Source organism: Triticum urartu, chromosome 3, assembly GCF_003073215.2.
Source record: "Triticum urartu cultivar G1812 chromosome 3, Tu2.1, whole genome shotgun sequence".
Classification (NCBI taxonomy): domain Eukaryota; kingdom Viridiplantae; phylum Streptophyta; class Magnoliopsida; order Poales; family Poaceae; genus Triticum; species Triticum urartu.
In genome coordinates, this window is record NC_053024.1 from 529,905,733 (window position 1) to 529,929,763 (window position 24,031).

Here is a 24,031-nt window from a genome sequence, read left to right on the forward strand (position 1 = left end):
GGGCTTCTGGAGGCAATGCATGCAGTCATGTGCCTTTTTACATCCTCTGCCAAGCAAATGGACAGTTTTTCCATGCCCAATGCAAGCAGTCCTATGTCAAGCTTGTTGAAGGTCATGCTCCTTCGGTGAACTTCGAGGTCAATGGACGCCACTAGAACAAGGGATACTACCTAGCAGATAGCATCTATCCGAGATGGTCCACATTTGTGAAGACTATCTCAAACCCTGTGCCAGGAGGCAAGAACTTCTGCTTTGCCAAGTGTCAGGAGGCTTGCATGAAGGATGTCGAGCGGGCATTTGGTGTGCTTCAATCTTGATCTGCTGTTGTCCGGTACCCCGCCCTGACCTGGTCGAAAGATCAGATTGGGATGTCATGACTTGCTGTGTCATTTTGCATAACATGATCATTGAGAGCGACCAGGAAGAGCCAGTGTTTGACACTGAAACATATTACAGGCAGGGTCTTCTTGCCCAAGTTGATCACCAGTTCCTGGCAACCTGGACTGCCTTCCTCAATATGCGTTAGGAGATCCGAGACCCACAGGTGCATCAACAACTATAGCATGATCTGGTGGAGCACCCATGGAGGCTCAAGGGCAATGCCTAGCTCGACGTGTGATGAAATATGAGTTTTTATTTGTTGAACTATTTGATTTGTATTGATTTGTTGAACTATTTGATTTGTATTAATTTCTGTGATGAACTATGTGATAAAAACTAGTTTTTGTTGAATTTGTGCCGAAGCATGCCGAATATGGGTCAAAATCGGTCAAATTTGCGTCGAAAGTGTGCCAATTTGCGCCAAAAGTGAGACGAAATCGGCGGCTGGGGGCGATCTTGAGGGGCCGGCTGGGAACCCGACCCCCCCCCCACCGATTTTTTCGCCGGTTGGCCCCCGGGCGGCGCTATTTCAAGCCCCTGGGGGGGCGAACGGCTGGAGATGCTCTAACGCGGGCCGGACTCCTCGAACACCTTCTATATATCTGCACAGATGGCTCGGTCAATGATCAATCACAAAAATCGTGACCCAACGACACCCCTCGTATTGGCTCTATATGTCCGAGCTAAGAGCATCTACAGCCGGACTTGGCAATTCCGACCGCTCAAACGCCCGCAGACAAGCCCGGGCGCGTCCATGGACAGTGACCTGTCACGCCTCAAAAAATGCATTCCACATCTGGATACCTCAAATCCATATTATTACATGCAATGTGAACCTAATCTAAGCAGAGGTCATCCGATTGCACTCCCCGCTCGCTCGGCTCCGCCCTGCTCATGTCCGGCGGCCGACTGCACTCCTCGGAGTGTTGGTCTGGTGGCGGGCAAGGTAGAGTAGGGCATGGGACACGAGCCGACTCACAAGACTCAAGGCGCCGCCGTCTCCCATGGCCTACTCTTCCTCGTCGGAGCCCGGAACCCGAACGGTGCCGGTGGACGTTAGATCGATGACAGGTCCATCTAGGGATGAGTCGCCGACCTCCACCACGATGTAGTTGCAGCGCCCGAACTGATGCGCCATACGGGGTACTGGAGAATGCGACTCCGCCTCGCCGACGTCCGCCGCCGCGAGGGCTGCCGCCGCCTCCCGTGCCCCGTGCCTTGCACGGCGGGCACGCCGTGCCATGGCCTCGTGGGATGATGGTGCGTGCCAAATATCAACATGCCACCAGAGGGGTTGCGCGTCTACCGGCACGTTCGGACACCACACAGACCGCACGGCCTCCGGTGAGGTAGCTACGGCCGGCCTAGCGTTGTATCCATGCGCCATTTGGGCGGATGCAGCCGTGCACAGGCCTCCTCCCGGGCGTGGCCGAGCGCAATCCGGATGACCATCTCGTCCTCGGGGCCGTGTGGGATGAGGTAGGGGTCGACGGATCTAGAGGTGAAAGACTCAGATCCGCTGCCCGCCATGCCAGTGATGACCGGAAGGAGGCGGAGGCGAGCTTGGGTGGCGGAGGGGAGTGGAGGTGAAGGGAGTGAAGCGTCTAGGGTTTGGTCCAGCGAGCGGATGGGGAGGGTTTTATGTGGGGTCGGGTGGGCCAGCGTGTGTCGGGGCCGGCGTGGCAAGCGTGCCCGGGCGCCCCATATCCGCCCCATATTTGGGCTGGATACGGGGGGTGTCGGTCAGCTTTGAGGGGTCTATCTGGGTCAAAAAATCGTGACCGGGTGGCCCGCCCGGGCGTATGAGGCGGGTTTGAGGCGTCCGGCTATAGATGCTCTAACCAGCACCTCTCATATCCAGTTCATATATACAGCAGATAAGGGGAGGGTCGGATGTCGTGGATCTAAGACTGACAGTAGAATGGGGGTAGGTATGAGGAGGCAAGATCCTAGCTATGGAGTAGTTGTACGCACGATTTTTACGAGTTCAGGCCCTTCTCGGAGGAAGTAACAGCCCTACGTCTCGGTGCCCTGAGGCGGTCGACTGGATTATACGTGTGTGTGTGTGTGTTTACAAAAGTGCGAACCCCTGTCCTAGAGGAGGGAGGTGGCTTATATAGAGTGCACCAGGACCCCAGCTCCTCTCCGTTATACAGAGTTCAATGCTCATAAAGGAAAGGCATTACAGGTAACGTCTACAGTAAATGTCATAAATGCTCATAATGCTATGGTTTAAGTCTTAACCGTTGCAGAGTGGAGGGTTCCTCATCTTCTGGTGGTCGAGTGTCTTCAAGGTGGTCGAGTGTCTTCAAGGAAGTCGAGTGAGCACATCTTCATGGTCGAGTGGATGATATTTTCTCTTCGACTGCTTCTGATTCTTTGTAAAGATGTCCTCGGGGAGGGTATGCTGGACAGGTCCATGACCCTACCCTAGGTACATAGCTTCATCATCGGACGCGTATGCCATGTCAGGTCCGGCTTACTCTAGCCTACCATGATCCCATATATATTCAACCATATCCGCATCTCGGATGAAAAACCTAGCTACTCTACTCGTCTCCGCTCCGCTCCACCAATAAGCTATGTTTCGGCGATCTTCGGCCTTCTCTGACAAGGTGGGTAGTGGATCTGACTCCGAGATTTCCCGATTCGTCCATATGGCTCTCCACCGCTCCATTGTGGAGTGCGCCCGACCGCGGTCGTATTCGATACGACGGGAATCCATTGCGTCCACGCAAATTACGCTTCGATCCGCCAGGGCTAGTGGTTCAAGACGCGTGACCACGACCTCACTAGACGTAGTGACCATCGTCTCGCGTTGTATCTTTAGGGTGGCGGCGCAACCGAGGTCAACGCCGACATGGCTCACTGCCCCTCCGTTGCGGATGTGCGGCGTGCCCGCCGTGCGAGGTAGAGAGTGTGGGATGCCGCGACAGCCGTTAAGGCCAAGACCGTGGAGGCGGAGTCGCACGTCGCGTTGGACGAGCAAGCCCTCCGTGTCCGCATCGTCGAGAAGCAACAACGTAGGAGGACCCACGCCCCCTCGTAACGGAGAACAACCGTGCGGCCCGTGCTATGGTCAGGCTGCCCCCTACCCCCTCCCAAAGAGGAGAAGGAGGATGACTGTGATGGGTCCGTCGGACGGCTCTGGCAACGAGCAGATCCTCCTCCATCGATTTTGCGTCTTTGTCCGTTACTTTCGCCACAAAAACGGCAAGAGCAACGACAAGGGCAACCATGGATGAACTTTCTCCATAGCTTTAGTATATAAATGTCAATTTTTAGTAATCCGATGACATGTATAATATAGTAGAGAATGCCATTTTTCGGAGACCGTTGACATGCATTATGGAATAGCCTAACCTATGTATGGGATCTAGATGTATTGCGTGAGTTAAGTTTATATTGCATGTGATTGTACGAATTTGATGATTTGCTAATGAGGTACCCTGTTGTGGACATGAACATTTGAGAGGTGACCGGCCACTGTTTGTGAACACGTCTATGTCTATGGACATTTAGGGGGCTGGATATCTATTTTTTTGTTAATTAATTTCACCTCAATAATAAATATACTTATTATACATGGACGCATGCACTATACTCCTACTGATTAATTTCACCTCAATAATATTTTTACAATAGTATTTTGGTAAAAAAAATAGTTGAGTATTTTGGTTATTAGTTTTTTTTGCGGGGTATTTTGGTTATTAGTTAGTACACTTATCATGGTATATTGCAGTAAATATATGGAGAAATTAGTTGGTACAATTATCATTCAGCACGGAAGTTTTTTGTGTATGCTATATTTATCAGGGCACAATAATAATTGTATTTTTTTTGCAAAATATTTGCATCTATTTTGGGAAATCTTATCTGGCTGACGTCCCTGGTAGATCAACCCCAGCAAACACCCCTTGGTCGGTTGGCAGTTTTTGGCCAAAAATTCAAACACGTACCCTAAAGAAAAGAACTGCCATGGCAGTTTCTAAAAACTACCAGCCCCACACCCCTTAAATGCAATGAAAACTGCCGGAGACCTGCGTTTCAAAAAAAAAAATGCAATGAAAACTGCCAGGAGACCTCCGTTTCAAAAAAAAAAAACTGCCAGGAGACCACTTTGTTTGGCACCGAACATTCACCAGGGACGATCTTCTGCACAAATGTGATCATACTTATTCATGGGCTCGTTCAGTCTCTACTTTTAATGAACAAGTTGGTGAATCGTCTTCACGGTTTATTTTTGCTGGGTTTTTTTCGCCTCTCCTTCCACCACCCCCTCCCACCCTGGTCCGCGGTTTATTTTCGCTGGTTTTTTTTCCGTCTCTCCTCCCACCACCCCCTCCTACCCTGCTCCATCGGTTTATTTTTTTCTTCACTCTTTATTACAACCAAAACTTTCCTAACGTATAACAAATCATGGATCTGACTTCCTTAAATTATGCAAATCAATCGATTCTTTTTATTGGTTCAATTTGTTTTAGAAAACAAATAACAGATTTTCAGAAAACAAATAATACATTCTAATCTAACTTTTTTAAATTATGCAAATCAATCGATTCCTTTTATTGGTTCAATTTGTCTTAGGAAACAAATAACAGATTTTCAGGAAACAAATAATACATTTTAATCTAACTTTCCTAACTTATCTAAATCAATCGATTTCTGTTATTAGTGAAATTTGTTATAGAAAACAAATAACAGACACGCCACAACTTTCCTCCCAATAAATAATTTCTTAACATTTGCAAACTTTCCTAATCAGACACGTCACAAATGGGCCGGTACTGATATTACGTTACCAAACAATAAAACCCCATTTGCATAGAAATTAGTTCAAAAATCCTAACTTTCCTAAATTTTTACCTTTCCTTGATAACAACCAATATTTCCTATGTTTTTCACCTATTGAATGAAATCACCCCTCCATCGATATTAACATTTTTTTGAACTAACATCTTCGGGTTGTGATTTTTTTTGCGATTCTTTCCAATTGTGACCTCTCCTTCCACTCCGGCTCCTTCTCGCATAAACACCTCCAACACAGCCAGGTGACACCGCCCCAGACCTCCTGTCTCTCCACACCTTCTCCGCCACCTCCTTCTCGTACTCCATTAACAATCCCTCTGCCGCATTTGTCCACGGCGGTGTCGAGGGCATGGCGCAGCAGCGTACCAGCGGTAGAGCAGCGCATAGCAGCAGGAAGCAACACGCGGCAGGCGAGGCGAGCGATCGACAGTGGAGGGCAGAGATGCGGCCGGCGTGGCTGAGGGGCGGTCGGCAGAAGATGGCCACGACTGGAGGCGGAGCGAGGCAGGGGCGCGACAGCGGGGCGAGCGAAGGGATAGTCGGCAGCAGACGGGGCGAGCGCAGCCAGCGAGAGTGTGGCGCGCAGCCAGGGTGTGTGTCGCGCGGGGCACAGTGGTGCGGTGGCTGCGGCGAGCGCGACGGCAGCGGCGGGTGCGACCGACGCGGTGTAGCACAGGCGTGGGCATGGAGAGGGAGTGGCCCCGCGGGCGCGGAAGAAGAGCGGCAGGCTCGGGCATGGGCGTGCATAGGAGCGGGCATGTGCCACGGGGTCAATCCGAGGAGCTCGGTGGCTACCCTGCAATGGCCATGGCGGACGGCGGTTCTCGGCCACGGCGAAATACCTAACGAGAGCAAACGAGAGAGGAAACCGGGGAAAGGCAAGAGGAGATCATGGCGGTGTCAATGCCGCCCTAGGGGAAGACATGGGAGCTCACGGCGGCGCGGATCGAACGGCAATGTCGCGGTGGCCCAAGGTTGAGGAAGACGGCAACGACGTCGATGCGGGGGTGCTGGACTTGATCTCGTTGGCGCAGACGAAGTAGCGAAGGCGTTCGGAGCTCCTCAACAAGCTCCTAGCCCACAGGGAGGACAGTGGCCATGTGGACGGGGTCGGTCATGGTGGCCGTGGTGTCTGACTTCGTCTAGATCGACGGGATCGAGCGAGTGAGCGAGGAGAAGTGGATTTGGGAGGGGGCGTCGAGGAGGAGTGAGGCCATGGGGGCAGGGAAGGAAGAGCGTCACCCTTATCCATTCCCCTTCGATGCCAGCGAGGTTGTCGGGCGGGAGCCCGACTCTGTAGCGACGCGGCTCGGGGAACAGGAGAAGACGACCGCGCGGGGACTGGACTGCTGAGCCGGTTCGGTGGCAAGGCCCGGGGGCAGGGCGAATCCCCTTTTACATCGTCCTTTTGGTTTTTCAATGTATTCTAATCTGTTTCTCCTTTTTAACACCGTTTTCTATTTATTCTTATCAATTAAATGATCTCTACTCCTAATGTCTCAGTTGATAGTCTCCGTTCCGGGTTTATTTTCGTTCCACCCCCCGAGTGAGGGAGAGGGGGAGAGAGTGAGGAAGAGAGAGGGAGAGGGTGTGTGTGTGTGAGAATTCGATGGTAAAAAAGATCGTCAATGTCACTTAATATGTATGAAAATATTAAATGTAATATTAACATAATTGATATTGAACTTTTAAAGTTAATATGACCCCCTTGCAACGCACGGACGTTCTTTTAGTATATCTTGGTTTCTTTATGCCTCTAGCAAAATCCCATGCCCTGTGTGGTAATACCATGAACAATTCCTTTCTGAAAAGGATATATGTGCATATCATGTACTTCCTCCGTTTCAAAGTAAATGTCTTAATTTTAATGTAATTTTATATTAAGGTTATACTGAAATCGAGACATTTATTTTAGGACGAAGGCAAGGCACATCATGCGGCATTTGTCAACCCTCTGGTGTATAAAAAGAAAACTGTTAGACGCGATCAAGCGAGAGCTTTCGTTTTTGGTTAAATTGAATTCGTTGAGATGCGTATTGGCATGGGTGCGAGACACGGTTCCTTCTCCGATGGTATTTGTCCCCTAATTGAATGCGCATTTGTCCACTACGGGTCTCTAAATGAGAAACATATCAAGCGGCCTTCAATCATGCCAACAGTGACGGCGGCAGCTAGCGTGCGGCATGCGGTCCATGCATGCCCAGCCCTCAAATCACCGCACGTACTACGTGCCTTCTTTGCCGATTGAAATCACCGCATGTACTACGGTGCCACACGCGCGCACCCCGATCGTTTGGATGGACCAAGCTGATTTTTTACAGAGAGCCTTCCACTCTCGCATGGCAATGGCATGATGAGCCCATGAGATGAGAACCAGCCTTAACCAAAGTACACGATTGAGGAGTGGCAATGATTTAGGCACGGGGCCCCTCCCAAAAGCCAAAACGATAAGAGAAATGTAAAAAAGCTAGAATGAGTAGAGACACGCTCAATCCTAATTCTTCTTGAAACTCGCTCTGCAAATTAAGTCAGCAAGTGAGTCGTAGCACTGCTGACTGGTGAGTGGCAGAAATCAGAGAGTGATCAGGAGCTAGGCCGCGCAGACACAGCAGAAAGAACACAACCAGTTGCCCCATACGCCATTGTACACAAATACAGAGTCGTCTATATAGTATCCCTACAGCGGAGGCCGGCCAGGATCCTGCCAAGGTACCCCTATATAAAAAGCTCGAACATGCCCGCACCAAAAGGACCCGAGACCAGGTGAGGTTCTCCCCCAGCTCCCTCGCTCGCTCGTCGGTGTAGCGTGCACATCACCCAGCTCCTCCCACCGTAGCTGGCCGCCTTATGAGCTAGCAGCTCTCGCCAGCTCGGCGCAGCGGCCGACCGGGGGCGGCGGGGATAGATAGGGATAGCGGAAGAGCAAGGGTCGGTCCGGGAGAGGGGTGGAGGCTGACCGACCGGTCGTCGATCGGCTCAGTTGAGTGAGAGCTAGTCATGGAGACCATCCGGTGCTGCATCGCGTGCATCCTGCCGTGCGGCGCCCTGGACGTGGTGCGCATCGTGCACTCCAACGGCCGGGTGGAGGAGATCAGCGAGCCCGTGCTCGCCGGCGAGATCATGAAGGCCTACCCCAAGCACGTCCTCCGGAAGCCGCCCTCCACCTGCCCCGCCGACGGCGGCGCCGGCATCGTCGTGCAGAAGCCCGTCATCCTGCCGCCCAATGCCGAGCTGCAGAAGGGCAAGATCTACTTCCTCATGCCGGTCATGGCCCCGGCGCCGGACAAGCCCGCCGCCAAGCCCAAGGCGCCCGCGCCCGCTCCACCCGCGGCCGCGCCTGCGCCCGCGGCGAGGAGGCGGCGGAGGAGGAAGGAGTCCGCCGAGGCCGCCGCCGGCGGCGGCAACAACGCGGCAGCGGCGTCCCTGCAGAGCGCGGGGGGCGAGAAGGAGCGGCTGCTGGCGAACGAGAGGTACCTGTCGGAGATCATGAAGGAGAAGGCGTCGACGGCCAGGGACCGGCGGCGCGGGCGCGTGGCCGTGTGGCGGCCGCACCTGGAGAGCATCACCGAGGATGACTTGTAATCAGACAAGGTGTTGGTTTCTTTTTTCCTTCTTCTTCTTCTTTTCATCTTTTCCTTTGGATTCTCTAGTTTACTTCCTCTCCTGTTAATTCCCTCTGCTTGCGCCTCGGCCCTCTTTTATTTTTTTGCCCATCTTTCCCCGGCCCGCCTCCTTTAGAGCGAGCATCACCCTCCCCCCTGCGCCCTTTACAGGGTGAATGATGCCTTTGTGAAGAAAAAAGATACAATTTTTGCTAGTACGTAGTACCATGCATCTTTCTCTTTACGATTTCCTAATTACAGTAGCTGTAGCTGGTACAGGCAGCGCAATCCACGTCCCGATTTTGTTCAAACACCTTCCAGAGGAAAAGACGTGCAAATCGCACCAACAGATGGATGGATCATGGACGCATGACCCCCTACCTTTTCTCCCACACTTGCTACTAGTAAGAACTCCATTAAAACTGTTTTTCCTTCTATTTTTCCAGAAAAGTAGTCCTCCAAGTGGGCCACTGATATTGGCGCGGATTTGTAAAGAGAATTTTAGAACTCCGTGCAGCGGCCTACATTCCATATTTCACTCGGCCTTTTGTCCTCGGAGACGGAAGCGAGAGAAAGCTCGCAGAGCAGAGCGGCGAGCTCGCAGTGCGTGCATGTTGTTCTGATCATGATGAGTGCACGAAAGTTCTGAGCGCAAGTAATCAATGAGTAGACCAATGATTGCCGGCAAGGCCCCATCCCCCCTCCACTAGCACACACAGAGGGAGAGCTTTAAGCCGTGGATGTGGTGCCATGGGCGGGCGGACGCATACTCGCCACCCAACCACCGTCGCAACCACTGCTAAAGACTAATGGAGCCTAACAAAGACCAAGGAGGGAGATTAGGGTAGTAGTAGTGAGGATGGATAAACCAGAGCCTCCTCTGATCTAATCTAATGGAGCCTATGATGCGTTAGGAGGGCCTTGCTTTTTTCCTTTAATGATTTCTCTGTTCTCTGTATGGGCATGGGTTATGGTTCGCTGCTAGTAGCTATGTTGGCTACTTGTGCCTTGGCGTTATGGATATATTTGACGTAAAGATGGGCACGTACAATGTGTTGTGTTCCTTCTCCTCCTTTCTCTCCTTCCATCCAACGGGAGCAAGGCCTAGGGATGCCTTATTTGCTCCTCCCGCGAATCAGCGGCGTACACGTGGACGGTTGAACGCATCATATCTTTGGTAGCTACGAGGAGCAAACAATCTACAGTCAACACGTGTCCTTTATACATGATGAATCTTCTCCTTTAATCCGCTCATCACTTACTAGTAGTATAGTATGATACGTTGCATGATGATTTCTCATGGATTAGTTAATTAATCTACAACGTAAATTAAGGAGTATATATGATGCTGAATCATCACTGTCCAATGCACTAGTAGCCGCACTGCTGGGGTATTTGATTTGATGGACACACACACATGGGCAAATAAATTAAAGGCACCCTCCACTACTACCAGTCCCAGTCCTGCTGCAGCTGCTGGGCTCAGCCTAAGCCGAGCCCGTCTGTTTTATTTATGTTGCTGGGGATAGATGTCCACTAGGCGCAAGATTATCTTTCAACCATCTCCCACGCGCTCCCGCTTGTTTAATGGGCCTTCCCCATGAGAATGCGGCTCGGGATTTTCCTACTACCTCTCTTTCAGTTTACAGGGCGTGCGTGTAACCCTAAGTCGTTAATTTGACCAACCTAATACAAGTCACATATTATAAAAAATATATCAACATAAACTTTGGAGTTTCTACTTTCAAAAGATATATTTTTTGTGTGATATAGTTCATATTAGGGCGATAAAATTATCAACCTAGGTGTACGCGTAGGATTTGTAAATTGAAACGGAGGTAAGTAGCAGATTTCAAAGCTAGGCTGTAGCCTTGACGGGGCGCATAATGAGCACTTGTTTAGCCCCTCCCAAAATTCAGCCGTACCACGCCGTCGACTGGGGAGCGCACCGCTAGCTAGCCCCCAGCCCCATGCCATTCTATATGCTTGTATATCCATAAATCTCGCAGAATCATTGCTTCAGCATTGGCAGAATGATCACACAATTATAATAGGAAAAGCGAGTTCAAGCACACTGCCAGTAAACCCACTACATCCGCTCACCGTCGAAACGGATGCTATAGGGCAAAAACCTGAGCAGCATCACCAGCAAAACTAGACCTATTGCGTCACTCACAGCATGAAGAAAATGATTTCTTCTTGTTAATATCCACCAAATAACTCTGGGACGGGGAGGTAAATTACCGCCTTGCTTGCATCACACTACATGTGGATGCATGCATGGGCAACACATGCGATTTCATAATTAACGACCTCGGTTAACTTAGCTGGCTCCATGTGTGTGTACCCAAGCTTTTTTGTGGAGTCCGTGGCGTCCGGATTTGTAATGTCAAGTGGCGTGGCGTGGCGTGGTAGAGGTTGATGTTATTGTAGGTGAAAGAGACCTTTAAGCATATGCCAAAGCTCATGAACAATATAAATCGTGCATCTTGTCCCTGAGCTCCTTTGAAGGGGTGCCACCAGATGAGATGTTTAACGCCAACAGTAGGCGCCTTTTCTTTTGGTTGTACTGCACCACCACTATACCCTCCCCGGCTCGCGCCCACGACATGCACCAGAACGTGGAGGTGTCGACCTAATCGCTCGCTAGAGATCTCGAGGCTGATCAAAGAGGATTTAGCGATCTTGCCAACTTTCAAAGCTCGCCGGTGTGCATGTGCGAGTATAGGACTATAGGTGTGTGCGTGTGATCGGGCGTTGCTATAGGTGGGAGCGGAGGAGAAGGCTGGCGTTTTGAGTGAGTGTGTGTGTGTGTGTGTGTGTGTGTGTGTGTGTGTATGTGTGTGTGTGTGTGTGTGTGTGTGTGTGTGTGTGTGCGGGCCGTGTGGGCAAAAAAGAGTACAGTGGCACTACTGTTGATCTAGGCTTTGTGTGGGCCAAAACCCTTGTTTATGTACGCCAAGCCGTGGACCACAGGCAGCATCATGGTGATCTTCCATTAAGCACAGGCTCACACGCAAGTCCAATCCTTCTCTCTCTCCCTCCCTCCCTTGTTGTGGTCGCCTTTTGGTGTCAATTCTCGCTCGAATTGGAGATCATGTGCCCGGATGGCCTTTTGGCCAAAAGCTGGAGGGGCTCAACTGCTTCCAGGTGGTAAAAGTGGCCACCAAACCGATCTCAAAAGACCAGCTCTACGAGCCTATTACCTACTAAGTAGTACTAACTTCGGTTATATGACATGACACTGCTGCTAATCTGCGCACGTAATCCTCCTCGTCGTGCGCCTAACCTTTTCCTGGCTTCTTTAACCCTGTGCAGCAAACCAGTTGCTAATCAGTCGAGCTTCCGCAGAGTTGGCTACGATGTAAACGTTTTTAACTAGTCTTTTGCATAGCATCCATATTGTCGTACTAGAAACGTAAGAAGAGTCGAGTTCCGGATGTAAAACAAGTCATGAATGGTCTGAATTGTTTCGATTTATCTATATCTCTAAAGTACAGTACGTCTGAATTCCTCCATGTTTAGCCAAAAGGAGTGTACTGTTTCACGATGTGCCTTTTTCGTCAGCTGGCTCTTAAGTCTGTGTCGAAAAGACCACTGCTCCCTAGTCTTTTTCGCCAGTTAGCTCTTGGGTGGTGATGAATGGCCAGTGATCCAACCTGCTTAAAATGTTGATACATCTACAACATTTCTAGGCGCAAATCAATAATATATCTACACAAGTTGTTTTCGTCGGTTGTTATGGGGAAGAGTAGTATGTAGGCATTTTATCATTTTGCATATGAAACTGATAAGATTCTCCCTGCTTACCGGTCAATAACTCAATATGCATGGTGAAGTGACGCAAGGCGCGTAAACAACGCCAACGATGTATTTTTTAGCGTGTTGAAAACCATAAAAGAAAATTCAAACAATTCAAAACCAGAACATCCTTGAAGGCAATGTCATTTTTTTTGTGGGAGGCAATGTCAACTGTTGCAAATGGCTATAAGCGAGGGGAAATACCCTGTGGTTTATATGGAGAACAAAAATTGCAAAAAAAGACAAAAAAAATTAGAAGTTTTTTCAGAATAAACCTGACTTTCTTTTGCACTAGTACATAAATTTTCACGAATAAAAAATCAGCAGTGACTTCAGGGGAAAAATATTTGATATTATAGGTCACTATCTATATTGGTCGATTTTTTTTTCAAAAAGAAGTCAACGGGGGTTTTACTTTTTGTGGATTTTTTTACAAGTACAATAGAAGGTCAAGTTTATTTCAAAAATATTTTCAGATTTTTTTACTTTTCATTTAATTGCTATTTTTTCCATATAGGATGTATATACACCCATAGACCAAACATCCCTGTCCTATAAGCGAGGCGATAAATTTCGATAGCTCATCACTAGTCGTACGTAGGTGGGCCGGCCCGTTTACGCCCATTTCGATAGCTTATCACTCACTAGTCCTTTTTTAGCAATAGCTCATCTGTCATCACCAGTCAGGAAGGCCAAATCTTATTTGGTGCTTAACGCGCCAAATAGCGGGCAATTCTTACACAGTGGACGCCCTTTGTAATAGGACGGCCCATCTAACGTTTCGGCTGAAGCTCGTCCCGAGCTTTTGGAGCTTCCAGACCAGTTTTGGGAAGTTCTCGTAGGTTTTATTTTTCATTTCTGGGTTTTTTGACATGCTTATTAATTTTTATTTGGCCTTACTTTTCCATTTTTTTCAATTTTTTATTTTTAAATCCATGAATTTTTTTAAATTTATGATTCACATTTGTAAACTATTTTTAAAATTCATGAACTTTTTTTAAATGTGTGCATATTTTTAAAAATTGTAAACTTTTTTGAATTTCTAAACATTTTCAGATTCAAAAAAACCTTTTCTAATTTGTGAAGTTTTTTTTTCAAATCCGCGTATTCTTTTTTCAGAATCATGAACCATTTCCAGATTCATGAACATATTTTCTAATTCGTGATTTTTTAGGTCAGACAACTTTTTTATTTGAAAACCCGAAATATCATTTTCCTGAGGTAGTATTAAACCAGTCCATTTTTTTATTTTAAAAAGGGAACTCGTTTTCCTGAGACAGTACAACAGTACGAGTAGAAGGTGACCAAAAAAAGCGAAGCGAGCCGGCCGAACGAAGGAGCAACGGAGCATGGATAATGGGCAGTGGCCCACGAGTGTGACATTTGTGAAATCTTTGAATATTTCAAAATTAGGGAACTTTTTTTTAAAATTTGTGAATGTTTTTCATATCATGAACATTTTTTCAAATTCTTGAATTGTTTCAAATTTATGAATGTATTTAAAATTCTTTAATATTTTTAAAATTATGCATATTTTTTCCAAATTCATGAATATTTTTAAAATTATGCATATTTTTTCCAAATTCATGAATATTTTCTCAAACTTTGACATTTTGTAAATTCATGAACTTTTGTTTTGTAACTCAGGATTATTTTTGAAATTAATGAACCATTTTTCGAATTAGTGAAGATTTTTAAAATTCGCAAACAAGGAAACAAAATCTAAAAAAAGTATGTGAGGTACACGAGGAAACCGATATTGTTTTTTTTTGGGAAAACAAATTCGTCCGTGAGATCTGAGCAAGACCTTGTTATTATACGCTGAACCTGGCCCATTTACATGATGGCTATGAGCGATTGCTAATGGATGGCTCTAGGCGATACATATCATTCCCCTATTAATTGTACCATACTTTAGTAGATGTAGATTGTACCTATGTAGCAGATGTTACGTTTCAGCCCAAATTTATGCACTTGTAGTCCATATAAGCCAGCTAAACACATACGGCCTCGTCATTAGGTTATCCATCCATGGCGTCAAGTAAATGTTGAAGTGCACTTTTATCATTGCCTGGGGACGTGAACGTTGTGTCGCATGAGCTCGCTAAGAAGTGTTTTATTCTATGAGTTCATGTGCCTGAGTCGATGTGCCCCTTGATTTCGTTATGCAACGCCTCATGAAAAATGTAACTATTTATAGTTAATACAGCTAGCCATGATGGCGTTCGCTTAAATAGAAAAGAGGGGCACAACAAAGGTATTTTGGTATGAACTTCAAACAGACAACATTTCAAGCCAAAGTCCTCGAAAGAACCCACTTTAGTCACCCTATTCCTATGTTTTCTTTAAGCCCCGGTACTGACGAGGTTATCTCCCACAGGGTAGGCCCACAACGATATAAAGTCCAGTTAAGACCCAGTGAGACTTAAGCCCATATTTTTTGGCTGAAGACAATGCTAGTAATAAAATGATTTGTTAGTTGGTGTGGGCACCCGGAAAGAGAATTCCCTTACTCAATCAAAGGTCACCCGATTCACAGTGCAAGGCATACCCTCACTCGAATCGCCTTCACTCGGTTTACCGAGGAGGCCAGAAGTCAGGACCATCAATGGAGGAGACGTTCACTAATCATTGAAGCCTAGCGTTACTAGTCATTTATCATAGACAATTAAAAGCATCTGTTACCACTTGTGGGCACGCATTTATTATGTAATAAAACACATGTAACGTAGCTAGGTGATAATCCCGGGGAACAACATACTCTATCTAAGACTACCGCTTAAGCCCAGTTAGAGGTTCGTGATATGTCTGCGTCGTATCTATAATTTTTTATTGTTTCATGCGAGTATTCTACAACTTTCGTATACTTTTGGCAACATTTTATATTATTTTGTAGACTAACATATTGTTCCAGTGCCCAGTGCCAATTTCTATTTTTTGAATGTTTTTTGTTTTGCACAAAGTCCATATCAAACAAAGTCCAAACGCGATAAAATTTTACGAAGATTTATTTTGGGATATATGTGATTTTTGGGAGGTGGAATCAACGCAAACGAAGGCTCACAACCTTCACAAGGCATCAGGGCGCCACCACCCCACAGGCCACGCGGGGTTCCCTTATGGCCACCTCGTAAGTTGGTTGGAGTCCTTCTTTGACCGCAAGGAAGCTTATATCGAGAAAATCGTGTTAAAATTTCAGCCCGATCGAAGTTACGGATCTTCAGGAATATAAGAAACGATTTTCAGCTAGAAAACAAGAACGCGAAACAGGAGATAAGAGAGAGAGAGAGAGAGAGAGAGAGAGGGAGGGAGGGAGGGAGAGAGTTAGAGAGAGAGAGAGATCCAATCTTGTAGGGGATCCTGCCCTCCGGGAGCCATGGCAGCCATGGACCAGAGGGGAAACTCTCCTCCCATCTAGAGGGAGGGTGCTACTTGTGAGTTGCGTTGGGGTTTCCTCGAAGAGGAGAGAATGATGCAGTATAGTAGAGATAGTATTTCTCTCAGTTAAGAACCAAGGTTATCAATCCGGTAGGAGAACCATGCAACACCTTGTTAGTGATGCGGCTTGAAGCTGCATCGATATTTCCCCAAAGAGGAAGGGATGATGCAGTACATCTACGATAGGTATTTCCCTCAGTTATGAAACCAAGGTTATCAATCCAGTAGGAGAACCAAGCAACACTATGTGAACGGTACCTGCACCAAAAGAAAAAATACTTGCAACCCGACACGTAAGAGGGGTTGTCAATCCCTCCACTGTAAAATGGTAAATTGTGTTGTATGAGATTGGATAAATACATATGAGTAAAACACGAAATGAAATAATTAAAGAAAAAGTGCAGTAAAGTATTTTTGGGTTTTTGGAAATATAGATCTGAAACAAATATGATAAAAGATATATCTGAAAGTAATATGATAAAAGATAGACCCGGGGGGGCGTAGATTTCACTAGTGGCTTCTCTCAAGAAAATAGCATACGGTGGGTAAAGAAATTACTGCTGGGCAATTGATAGAAGGTCAAATAATTATGACAATATCCAGGCAATGATTATGAATATAGGCATCATGTTCAAGATTAGTAGACCGAAATGATTCTGCATCTACTACTATTACTCCACACATCGACCGCTAGCCAGCATGCATCTAGTGTATTAAGTTCATGGAGAAACGGAGTAATGCAATAAGAATGATGACATGATGTAGACAAGACTTATTCATGTAGGGACCGACCCCATCTTTTTATCCTTAATATAAACGATACCTACATGCCTCGCTACCCCTTCTGACACTGGGTGAGGACACCGCAAGATCGAACCCATCACAAAGCACCTCTTCTCGTTGCAATAAAAATCGATCTAGTCGGCCTAACTAAACCAAAGATTCGGAGAAGAAATACGAGGCTATAAATAATCATGCATATAAGAGATCAAAGAATACTCAAATAATATTCATGGATATAGATCTGGTCATAAACTCGAACTTCAACGGATCCCAACCAACACACCGCAAAAAGTCATTACATCAAATAGATCTCCAAGAGACCATTGTATTGAGAATCAAAAAGAGAGAAGAAGACATCTAGCTACTGCCTACGGACCCGTAGGTCTATGGTGAACTACTCACACATCATCGAAGGAGCACCAATGAGGATAATGAACCCCTTTGTGATCGTGTTCCCCTCCGACAGAGTGTCGGACTAGGACTCTAGATTGGATCTCATGGTTTTGGAACTTGCGGCAGCTGGAATTGTGTTTCATCGATTCCGCTAGCGTTTCTAAAATATTTGGATATTTATAGAGCCGATAGGCGGTGGAGGAGACCCCCATGGGCCCCACAACCCATCAGGGCGCGTCTGGGCCTCCTGGCATGCCTTGGTGTCTTCTAGGCCCCACGAGGCTCCCCTCTGGTGCTTTCTTGGCTCCCAAGTTGTCTTTTGGTCCAAAACAATCTCTGAAAAGTTTCGCTGCGTTTGGACTCCGTTTGATATGGATATTCTGCAAAGTAAAAAACAAGCAGAAAATAGCAACTGGCATTGGATAACAAATCCTTGCACCCAACGCGAACAAGGGGTTGTCAATCCCTCGGCGGTTACTTACAAGACTAAATTGTATGGTGATAGATAGATAGACCGAACAAAAATAAAAAATAAAATAAATAAATGAAAAAAGTGCAATAAGGTATTTTCAGTTTTAATATATGATAAAAAGTAGACCCGAGGAGCCATAGCTTTCACTAGAGGCTTCTCTCTTGAAAATAGCATACGGTGGGTAAACAAATTACTGTTGGGAAATTGATAGAAAAGCAAATAATTATGATGATATCCAAGGCGGTGATCATGTATATAGGCATCACGTTCGAGACAAGTAGACCGAAACGATTCTGCTTCTACTACTATTACTCCACACATCGACCGCCATCCACCATGCATCTAGAGTATTAATGAAAGTGCGTTATATCACTAGAGGGGGGTGAATAGGCGATTTTTATGAAATTCTTCACTGAGGAATTTGCCGGTGAGGAAATTCCTTAGCGAAGAACTACTAGCAGTGGAATAAGTACTCAAAAGTAAACATAACAGAATACAAGCATAGTCATCATGATGAAATGAAGACAGGCACAGAGTACAGGAAGCGTAAGAACAGGATAACACAGGATGAAGACAAACAGACTGAAGAAATTGAACTGAGGAAATTGAGAAAGTCTTCAGTCAAAGTCTTCAAACACATATATGAACAAGTACACAACTCAATTATGAGGAATTGAAAGAGTTGAGGAAATGGAACCAGTAAGCCTCGTGAAGACAATGATTTGGTAGACCAGTTCCAACTGCTGCCTCAGTTGTACGTCTGGTTGGAGCGGCTGAGTATTTAAACTCGAGGACACACAGTCCCGGACACCCAGTCCTGAACACGCAACTCAGGACACCCAGTCCTCACCGTATTCTCCTTGAACTAAGGTCACACAGACCTCGTCCAATCACTCGTGGTAAGTCTTCAGGTGACTTCCAAACCTTCACAAACTTGGTCACTCGGCGATCCACAATTCCTCTTGGATGCTCTAGACCATGACGCTTAACCGTCTGGAAGAAGCATAGTCTTCAAAGGTAACAAGCGTCGGATCCACGCAGGATCAATCTCTTCAGTGATGCTCAATCACTTGGGGTTTGTAGGTGTTTGGGTTTTGGGTTTTTCCTCACTTGATGATTTTCTCTCAAAGTCCTCGGAGGATGGGTTGCTCTCAAATGACAAGTGTCAGTTTCTCTCGGAGCAGCCAACCAACTAGTGGTTGTAGGGGGCGGCTATTTATAGCCTAGGGAGCAGCCCGACATGATAAGACATAAATGCCCTTCAATGATATGACCGTTAGGTGGATAGATATTTTGGGACAGCTGGCGCATAGCACAGCAACGGTCGGAATTTTGAGTAGCAAAATCCTCAGGGCTATCATGTTCCTCACTGTGTAGGAAATCCGCACTGGCGAATTCCTAACTCCTCAGTCAGGACAAATTCCTCAGAGAGCAGAAGAACTTCGTCTCTGTCACTGAAGAAATTGACTGAACTGTATGAGATTTCCAATGGCTTCACTCGAAGGGATTGGTAGGTGTAGGATTTTGAGTTGAGCATCACATAGAAATTTTTCCTTAGTATTTCCTCGACCCCCTTTAACAGTACGGTGTTTCCTATGACTCAAGAAAGAGAAAATGAAACTACGAAAACAAAAGTCTTCACACTTCATGTTCCTCGAATGAATACCAAGTCTTCACAGTCACACCAATTTCTTCACTTTCAAAGTCTTTAGAAAGTCTTCAGAGATCCAAAGTCTTCAGTCGAAAAACTTCATTTTTAGGGGTCGACTTTCTCTGTAAATATCAAACTCCTCATAGACTTATAGACCTGTGTACACTCACAAACGCATTAGTCCTTTAACCTATAAGTCTTCAATACACCAAAATCACTAAGGGGCACTAGATGCACTTACAATCTCCCCCTTTTTGGTGATTGATGACAATATAGGTTAAGTTTTCAACGGGGATAAACATATGAAGTGTAAATACTGATATTGAGGAATTTGATTGCAAGATATAGAAGAACTCTCCCTGAAGATGTGCATAGTGAGGAATTTGCTTTTGAAGCAATGCACACTTGAAGAGTTGAATCATGGAGATCTCCCCCTATATGTTGTAATTCATACACGCATTTGACATATAACAGTGAAGAATTTGATATGCATGATGAAATATGGTGACTGATGTAATTCAGCATGCGTGCAATAATATTAACGAGGAATAAGCATGTAGAAAAACGTATCAAGAGTATCAGAGCACCATCGGGTTTAAGTTTACAACTCAATCCAATAAAGTCTCAGAAGAACGAGAGTTGTAACTTAACAAAAAAAACGCCCATTTAGAAAGACCCGCTTGAAGACTAACTCAAAATTCCCCCCCTTTGTCATCAAATGACTAAAAGGATCGAATATGAGGACTAACGCCCCTGAAGAATATCAAGTTGATGAAGGAGCGCCAACGTTGTTGGGGTCGTTTTTTGTAGTAGGGCCTGCCGCAGTGTCGTCCAAGTCTTCATTTTCATCAGTGTAGCGCGATGAAGAATATGAGCTGGCCACCAAAGAAGGAACCTTGACCTTCTTGAATTTCTTCGGTGGAGGTGCAGACCAGTCAAAATCTTCATTGGGACCCATTTTCTTCAGATCTTCTTCACCATACAGATGTGACAGGATTGCCCAGGTGCGACCGAAGACTTGATGGAGGTAGTAATGGTTTTTCTTCACTGCATTGTGTGTGGCAGTCATGTTGTGAAGAAGTGAACCAAATTGACGCTTAAATCATTTGTGATTTCGATCCACCTTCTGATGAAGACTAAGCAGAAGTTCACGGTCAGTCATCACGCACGGAGCAGTGGCTTGAGGAGTGGACTTGGGTGCATTGGCAGAGTCATGTGTGGCAGAGTCATCATTGGTGGAATAAGATGTAGCTTTGCGAAACTGACCATCCAATGGACGAATGCCTTCATCTATTACAGCTGGTGCCTTTCCCTTTCCATCAACTAAGAAATATGTCTGCTTGAGGACTTCAATTGGGGGCAAGTAGCTGAGGTGATTCTGGAAATCAGCTTTGTAGTTGAGTGAAGACCTTGTCCCGAGGAATCTCATAATCCAAGGTGCATAAGGCTTCGGCTCAAACGGAGACAGTGCAACATTTGCCATAGTCCTCATGAAGAAATCGTGATAATTGACAGGAATGCCATGAATGATGTTGAATACCATATTCTTCATGATGCCAACAATTTCCTCATCAGATGAGTCGTGGCCTTTGATAGGACTGATTGTCCTCGTAAGAATACGATAGATAGTTCTGGGCACGTACAGCAATTCCTTCACGAGGAATTTGGTTCTTGGTGCTTGACCTGGCTTCAAAGGTTTCATCAGCACCTGCATGTAATGATGTGTGAGCTCAGGTTCACTATAGATGCAGCGAGCTTCTTCAAGGGGAGGACTGAGTGGTAGAGCACGAAGCAATTCAGAGGCTGGTGCAGTGTAGTGAGTGTTTTCAGACATCCAGTCCAGCACCCATGAATTCACATCTTCAGCATCTCCGGTGATGTGCAACGTTGTATAGAATTGAAGAATCAGTTCTTCATTCCAATCGCAGATGTCAGAGCAAAAGTTTAGCAGTCCAGCATCGTGAAGAACACTGAGGACTGGTGCGAAGCACGACAGAGATTCCATATCCACGTGAGGAATATGCTCATGGTATAAGATTTTCTCCTTGTTGAATAGCACCGAGGAATAGAAATTGGCTTGACTAGCAGTCCAGAAATGCCTCTTCGTAATGCGAGCAGAGTTATATGGGTTGTAATCTTCAAAGAATACATGCTCGCTGAAGAAATCATCAGCCTTGAACTTTTGCTTGCGTGAGAATGGATCCTTTGGCTTCGGCAGGGGAGTGTCAGTGAGTTGCATCACGACATTAGGAATCTCAATCGCAGGTTCTTCAGGCGGAGGAATTTCTGGTTCCTCTTCAGTGGCAGTCTGCGTCTTCAAATGTTCAACAACAACATTTTCTTTAGCAAGAGTGGCTGGAATTTCCTCATGCACAGATGAAGTGGGGTGAGTTTCTTCAGAGCCCATTTGAACAGTTGGTGCAGGCGACTGAGGTATTTGCTGCAGCGGTGTGAACATTGGAGAGTTTGAATGCTGACTTTCCCAGAATTCATCACTGATTATGGGTGTGGAGCAGCCAACGTCCACATCTTCATCTTCCATTTCTTCAACGCCAGCCTCTTCAGCTGTGAACTGAGGCATGGGCGAGGAGATGACAGGTGTTGAAGGGATCGCATCCACTTCAATTTCTTTATCAATCTGCTCTGATGAAGCACCAGAAGGAGTTTCTTCATCTGATCCGCTGGGGATCACATATTCTTCATCAAAAGGAACAAGGTCCTTTGATGGCCTGGTTGAGATGGGAACAATATCAATGGGATTTGCAAATGAACTTGTCATAGGCTTCATTTTCTTCGGAGCTGAAGAATCTGAAGCAGCTGATGCTTTCCTTTTCTTCACTGCAGCATGCTCTGTAGCCTTGGTCTTCTTCACATCTGATGCAGATGGAAAGATTGGAGTTGAAGTTGGCACAGGAGCAGCTGAGGAATCTGGTTGATTTTCTTCATTTTCTTCAGGCGCACCACTAGTGGGTGCCCTGGCAATTTCTTCAGCGGCTAGAATGCAGTCATCAGCCCTGGAACTCACGTTTTCTTCAGCAACCTGATTGTCATCAGCGGTGCTGGCATTTTCTTCAGTAGGCTGAGCAGATGCTTCAGCCTGAGGAATTTCCTGTTGCGTTGGGGCTGCAACATTAGAAGTGAAGTTATCCGCAAGTTTCACAAAACGAACCTTGGCTCCAAGCCAATCAGCGCGATATGCGTCAAAGTCATCACTAAGTTTCTTGATCTCAGTCTAAATAGTGACAAGTTCTTCAGTTGTCATAGAGACAACGTTTTTCTTCAGATAGCGCTCTTTCTTATACTGCGCTTTCTTGATCTGCCTGGCCTTCTCAAATTTCCACTTTTCTTCTTGAATGAAGTGGGTCAGCATGTGACTTTGGCCAGGAGTCAGCTTGAAGTCAGGCATGGGAGTGTTGGGGTCCTTGTGCCAAACATCAATGTAGTCGAGGATCAACTTGGGATCCAAAAGAAGTGGCACATTTGTTCCCTTGGCTCTAGCGGCCCTGACTTGCCTATCTCTGATGATTTCTGCAAGTTCATCATCATCAGCTTCGTCTTCTTCAAACGGCACTTGGAAAGCGACTTGTTTCTTCTAAGGACTTGGGCGAGGACCTCGTCCACAGTGGCCTTTGTCTTCAGGAGAGAGGGCCCAGCTGAGGAACTTGGTGCAGCTGAGGAACTAGCTGAGACACCTGAGGCAATGGAGATGCCTGCAGTCCTTTGGCACGAGGCGAGATGCACAGGTGCTGAGGATTTAGTCGGAACATCTGAGGGCTTTGGCGGAGGAGCCGAGGACTTTGGAGGAACAGGAGCAACATGAGGAATTGGCCATGAGGGCTTTGAGGATTCTGGCCGTGAGGGCATTGCTGAGGAACTTGGCCTTGAGGGCATTGTTGGTGAAGCACTTGGCTGGCGCGCAGGCTTCTTTGACATAGCCTTCTTTGGCTTGACAGCAAAGGCCTCAACAGTGGCAGCAGCAGAGTCTTTATTGAATTTCCTCACTGCTTCTTTGGCTTACTTAGCCAACTTGGCTTGGCGCTTGGCCCATTCGTCGGGATAGTCCTCACCGCGCTTGAGGCTGGTGGGATCAGCTATTTGGCCAGGTGCCAAGGGAGGTCTTGGGCATGGAGGATTGAGTGCGAATTTCTTCATATACTTGGAAGTGACATATCTGTACTCCCTCCACTCTCTAGCCCATCTCCTTTCTATCTTCTGAATGCGCACTTTGCGCTCATTCTTGGTTTCCTCAGTAGGTGTGCAGTACCCAACATATATTTCATCAGGGATCTCAAACACTGTATAGACCTCAGGCCTCTTTCCTCCCTTCTGTGGCTCCTTACCATCAGCCATTTTCTTCAGTTGAGGAATTTGGACAATTGAATTCTCTGAAGAAGTATGCAACTTTTCTTCGAGGAACGCTGCAAATGAGTTAAGTTGATGAGAACCTAGTGATTCAGCAGCTGACATGTGTACCTATGAACAGAGTATAGGTGCGAGGAATTTGGAGAGGTCATATGCGTTCTCAGAGGGTTTGTCAAAAAGAACAAGTTTGAGGAATTTGACCAGATGAGTCTTGAAGAATTTCACTAAGCGTTCTTTGTCTTAGGTTCCAGAGTTGTATAGATTGAAGATCCACATAATTGAGAAAGAGAAACGAATCAAGAACAGATGACTTGTGAGGTGTTTAGTGTGTGACGCTAT

The 24,031-nt window shown here is 46.4% G+C and overlaps 1 protein-coding gene across 1 annotated transcript; it reads left to right on the plus strand.

The window, feature by feature from the left end:
• Nucleotides 1-7,765: 7,765 nt before the first annotated feature.
• Nucleotides 7,766-9,034, plus strand: LOC125544797. The gene has a single exon (XM_048708560.1). It carries the CDS (start codon nt 8,188-8,190, stop codon nt 8,770-8,772), a length of 585 nt encoding a protein of 194 aa, XP_048564517.1. The 5' UTR covers nt 7,766-8,187; the 3' UTR covers nt 8,773-9,034.
• Nucleotides 9,035-24,031: the final 14,997 nt, after the last annotated feature.